Source organism: Olea europaea, chromosome 11 (assembly GCF_002742605.1).
Source record: "Olea europaea var. sylvestris chromosome 11, O_europaea_v1, whole genome shotgun sequence".
Lineage (NCBI taxonomy): Eukaryota > Viridiplantae > Streptophyta > Magnoliopsida > Lamiales > Oleaceae > Olea > Olea europaea.
In genome coordinates this window covers 19,112,879-19,117,625 of record NC_036247.1, presented here as the reverse complement: position 1 = coordinate 19,117,625, position 4,747 = coordinate 19,112,879, and the positions used below count along the sequence as shown (strand labels likewise).

At 38.1% G+C, this 4,747-nt stretch overlaps 2 protein-coding genes across 2 annotated transcripts in view; one reads left to right on the top strand and one right to left on the bottom strand.

Annotated features, from left to right (window-relative positions):
* The first annotated feature begins 2,453 nt into the window (after positions 1-2,453).
* On the top strand, positions 2,454-2,831 carry LOC111404557 (RING-H2 finger protein ATL74-like). Its single transcript, XM_023033349.1, has one exon. It carries the CDS (start codon positions 2,454-2,456, stop codon positions 2,829-2,831), a length of 378 nt encoding a protein of 125 aa, XP_022889117.1.
* Positions 2,832-3,559: 728 nt separating this feature from the next.
* Positions 3,560-4,747, bottom strand: part of LOC111403691 (B3 domain-containing transcription repressor VAL1-like) — a 7,707-nt gene continuing 6,519 nt past the window's right edge. Inside the window, exons 14-15 of the mRNA XM_023032285.1 lie at positions 4,148-4,627; positions 3,560-3,913 (exon numbers count right to left, since the gene is read on the bottom strand). Of these exons, the coding sequence (XP_022888053.1) occupies positions 3,672-3,913; positions 4,148-4,627 (722 nt within the window). The 3' untranslated portion in view covers positions 3,560-3,671. The remainder of the gene's footprint in view (positions 3,914-4,147; positions 4,628-4,747) is intronic.

Here is a 4,747-nt window from a genome sequence, read left to right as displayed (position 1 = left end):
TTATTATTTTCACTGTTTAATGACTTAAAATTCATGGTTAGCTTCCCCAATAAGTCATACTAGGCCAAAAACACTGTCAAATAAAGTAGCCCATTTTGTTGATTTTAGCTATGGAACTTTGTTTTTACTTTTATTTATGTTTCAATTTAGGTGCTTTACCAACCGAATGTTAAATTAACGTAATGTTGATGTGGGTGTTGGTTGCAAGTCCCTTTCCACTTTTGAATTTAGATAACTAGATATCGTACAATGGTGGCAATCACTATAATACAAGTACACTACACTTCTTACTATATTCCATCATTTATTTTTAATCTAAGTCGATTATAAACAATTCTCAAACAATTTTAATTGCATCATCAACATGATCTTCCAGTTAATAGCTACAGAAATGTTGCCTTGTAGACAAACTTGTCGCTTGAATGTTCTCAAATCTTTTCATTTTTAGCGCAATTTGTCCTTTTGATGAATTCCGTACAAAATAGCCGTTAATCTTTATGCATTAAATGTTGGAATTATTCTAATTGTACAATCATATTTTACAACTTGGTTGACAATTGATGAAGTGTGGAGATCCACACCATTGATTAAAAAAATAGTTTTTAAAATGTGTGGTAGGAATTTGTGCCAACTCAATGATTGTAAACCAAATTGTAAAATAAATTGTACATATAGCATGCTTCTTAAATGTTGTTGACTGATTCTCAGGGAGAAAGACCCACTACTATCAATATCGTGATAATTGATTCTTGATGGATTAAACCATAAATTTTGTTCATACACTCGAAAAATGAGAAGAATATTTCAACAACCGAGATTGAGATTTAGTGAGTCTACCTGGATTAAGAAAAGTCGTTGGGAGTATTAGTGGTGGTGAATGGGTGGTGGGGGCCGTCTTTTAAGGGTTGGATAAGTTTTTTATACATAAAATATGTATATAGGGATGTCCACATTACTCACATGGGGTGGAGCACACCTTGCGTGTGTCTCACCCCATGTGAGGGGTGTGAACACCCCTATGTACCCAAATTATGTACATCAAGTACAACTCTCGAGAGTTTGGGTTGGGCTAGCAGGCTGAGGTTTGAATGTTGGAATTAAATTGAGGAAGATGAAGATTTCATCTTTCTAAATATTCTTTTCATTATGTGGATGAATTTTATTTTATTTTATTTTTCTCTTTTTTAATAAAAACTTGCTTCTGAAGTGGGCCAGTGGAAGCAATTAAGAATCTATTCATTAGTTTTAGTTACCCTTTTTAAAATAAAATTGATCAAATGAAAAGTCCCTACGTTATCCCCGTCCACACCTGCATCCATGCCACAACGCATTCTCAATAGTCAATAGTAAACCGAAGTCGATTTTGATCTAGTTGAAATTTTATTTGGTCAGGGTCGAATTTAGCAATTGAAAAGAAGGCCTTATGCGACAAGGACCCACTGATTTTCGGTAGATTTTGATATGTTAAGAAAGAAAATACAATAATAATATTTAAAATTAAGTGTCAGCTAATCGGATCGTCTTGCCTTCTTCCAGACTCGATTCAAATTTGTTGCACGTTGAACCGTCTCGTCAAAAAATATAGCCCGAGTGTCTTCCAACCATGCTGACCCACGGACCTTGCAAATATTTCGAGCCACTCCAACCCTCACCATTCTATAACGTTTTAGTTTATTAAAAATCTAATAGCTAACAAAATAAATATTCATTTTGATGTGTTTGAAGATTACATTTCTATAACTCCAACCCTCACTGTTTGAAGATTTGCACGTAGAGTTTATTAGTATTAAAAGATCCATCTTTATTAAAATAAAGTTGGCAGAGATTGCTTGAGAAATGTAGGAGAAAAATGAGTACTTGTAGCCACATACTCTTTTTAATTTTATTTAATCATATACTTAAAGGTTGACCCCAATCTTGAGGGCCCCATCGTCCCACCCCTAGAGTTTCGTGAGGAAGGTAAATCGCGGGATGTGCTCCAGCAGGTTAGGGAACAAGAGTTGCATGTACACTGCACCTACAAGAAGTTCAATTCCATGTTTTATTTAATCGTATACTTTTTAATAAACCGGGTGGCTGGATTGTTCCTCGTGGATTGGCGAGCTAGATAATCAAACCCAATCCTAATCCATGAACCAGGCCGTTCATTATGAGGGAGTCGGGAGCAGTGAACCAGTTCGAACTAAATAATGCAGGACTCGTTCAATCTGGTTTTAAGTGAGGAGGGTTGTCCAAGGCGTGAGCCACCCGGGTGATTTTGAATCCTTCCAACACAATCTTGTTTGCCTTATATACTACTGTCTTTCAACTCTTGGTTTGCATAGTAGTAGCCTCGATTAAATGCGTGCATTATTTATTCTATGAGATCGTACTGATTGCTCAATAATTCTCTTTCTTAAAACTGTTGAGAGCGTCTAATTCAATGTTTTGAATTTTTGAAGAAGGTGGTGATGATGAATAGAAACACCCTTTTTCGCGTCCTCCTCGACACAGATACCAGCATCCTGACAAGTAATATCAAGAAAACAGGCAGCACCAGTTCTAAATATGGATCAGATGTGAATTTGGACAGCAATTTGGTGATGATATTAGCAGCCTTGCTGTGTGCACTTGGACTAAACTCGATTGTAAGTTGCCTTATTCGATGCAGTCAAAGATTTGGGGTCGAGACAGCAGCAGAAGCAGCTGCAGCATCAACAGGTCTCAAGAAAGAAACTTTGGGCCGGATTCCGTTGGTGGTTTACAAATCAAGACTGCTGCCAATTTGTATTGGAGAATTCCGAGTAAGAGAATTGAAGAATATTGCCAAGAATAGACAAACATTCTGCTGAAGATTAGAAACAGTGATGACCCAAACATATTTAGTGAGCGTTTGAGCCATATTATTTTGGAAGAATGTATTTTAAAATAGTAGATTGATGGAGAATGTGTGGTTAAAAAATGAAAAAAAATAAATAAATTTGGATTTACGTATAATATTATTTTATTAAAGAATGTGTGGTTAAAATGATGTCAAATCACTGTTTAAGAAATATATATATATATTTTTAAAGAATGCGACTCAAACAGGGTCTAATACCTAGTTGGAAAATAAACAAAACCAACGTCACCAATTTATGAGGTCGGATAAATGCAGTAATTCGCGAAGAATTAAGTCATTTGTACTTGTTTGTTAACACTTTAGGTTGGTTAAAATGATGTCAAATCACTGTTTAAGAAATATAAATATATATTTTTTTAAAGAATGCAACTCAAACAGGGTCTAATACCTAGTTGGAAAATAAACAAAACCAACGTCACCAATTTATGAGGTCGGATAAATGCAGTAATTCGCGAAGAATTAAGTCATTTGTACTTGTTTGTTAACACTTTAGGTTATCCGACTCCACCACTCCTCTCACATGAGGTCGGATCTCATGTGGGGGTCATGACGTGGGGTCCAACCCCCATGTGAGAGGAGAATGTGGGTTCGAGTAAACCAAAGTGTGAACAAACAAGTATAAGTAACATGACTCATTCGCGAAAGGGGAGTAGGAAAAACAACTGTGATTCGAAGACATTCATAAAAACAATTCTGTAGTTTAACTCAAAGCAAAAACAACTGTGATTCGGAGCCATTCAAGAAGACAATTCTGTAGTTTAACAAGTACAATAATACATATAACTATATATCAGTTCAAGTCGGTTCCAGATTCACCATCTTCACCCTTGTTCTTCTGCTCGACGTCTCCAGACAAGATATTCCCCTCATCCACGATACATTCACCACTCTCACTCGCAGTTCGGGAGAGTAAATCAGGCTCTGAGCTTGGGAGTTCGTTCTTCTGTAAACCTGCCCCGGATGGAATGTCAGCATTTTTTATTAGGGTTGCCAAGCTCATTCCGGCTGCCTCAACTAGTTCATTTTCACGATCTGGATGGCAAGATTCACCATCTTCACCCTTGTTCTTCTGCTCGACGTCTCCAGACAAGATATTCCCCTCATCCACGATACATTCACCACTCTCACTCGCAGTTCGGGAGAGTAAATCAGTCTCTGAGCTTGGGAGTTCGTTCTTCTGTAAACCTGCCTCGGATGGAATGTCAGCATTTTTTATTAGGGTTGCCAAGCTCATTCCGGCTGCCTCAACTAGTTCATTTTCACGATCTGGATGGCAGTTCAAGTCCAATTGTTCCTTGCTGCCATCGTCCAGGTCCATTGGGTTTGTGTCCTTACCTTTTTCGCTTTCCGGAAGATTCATCTGCAGCAATGCGTGCCCAGCAATGTCATCGTCTTCTGATTTAAGGTCGACTTGAGTCTCATCCTTTCCGAGGACAAGCTCAGCTGCAAGTTCTGATTGGCGTTGTTTCTTACGCAACATGAGCGTCTTGAAACGTCGTTTAACAGTCAAACAAACGTTGCACTCACACGTAGGCTCGTGCTTACCTTTTCCACTGGGAGGCTGAATGCAGACAATGCAAGTGCAACCTGGGCGATGTCTGGGATGTTTCGTAGTGGCTCCAACTAATGACTCTGCTAAGTCATCCATGTTATCTCCCAAAACTGCAGCAGTTGCCAATGCATCCAACCCTGAAGGTTCTCCATCTTTGGATGTTTTGTTATCTGCACCTCGTCGCCTCTTAGATTCTGAAAAAAGCAGTTGTTCAAGCAATGCTACATAAATTTATTGGTATTGAAAGTTGTATAAAAATTGAAAAACATAGAAAGGGGAACCGACCAATCAGAGAGAGAGAGGGGGAAGGGAGG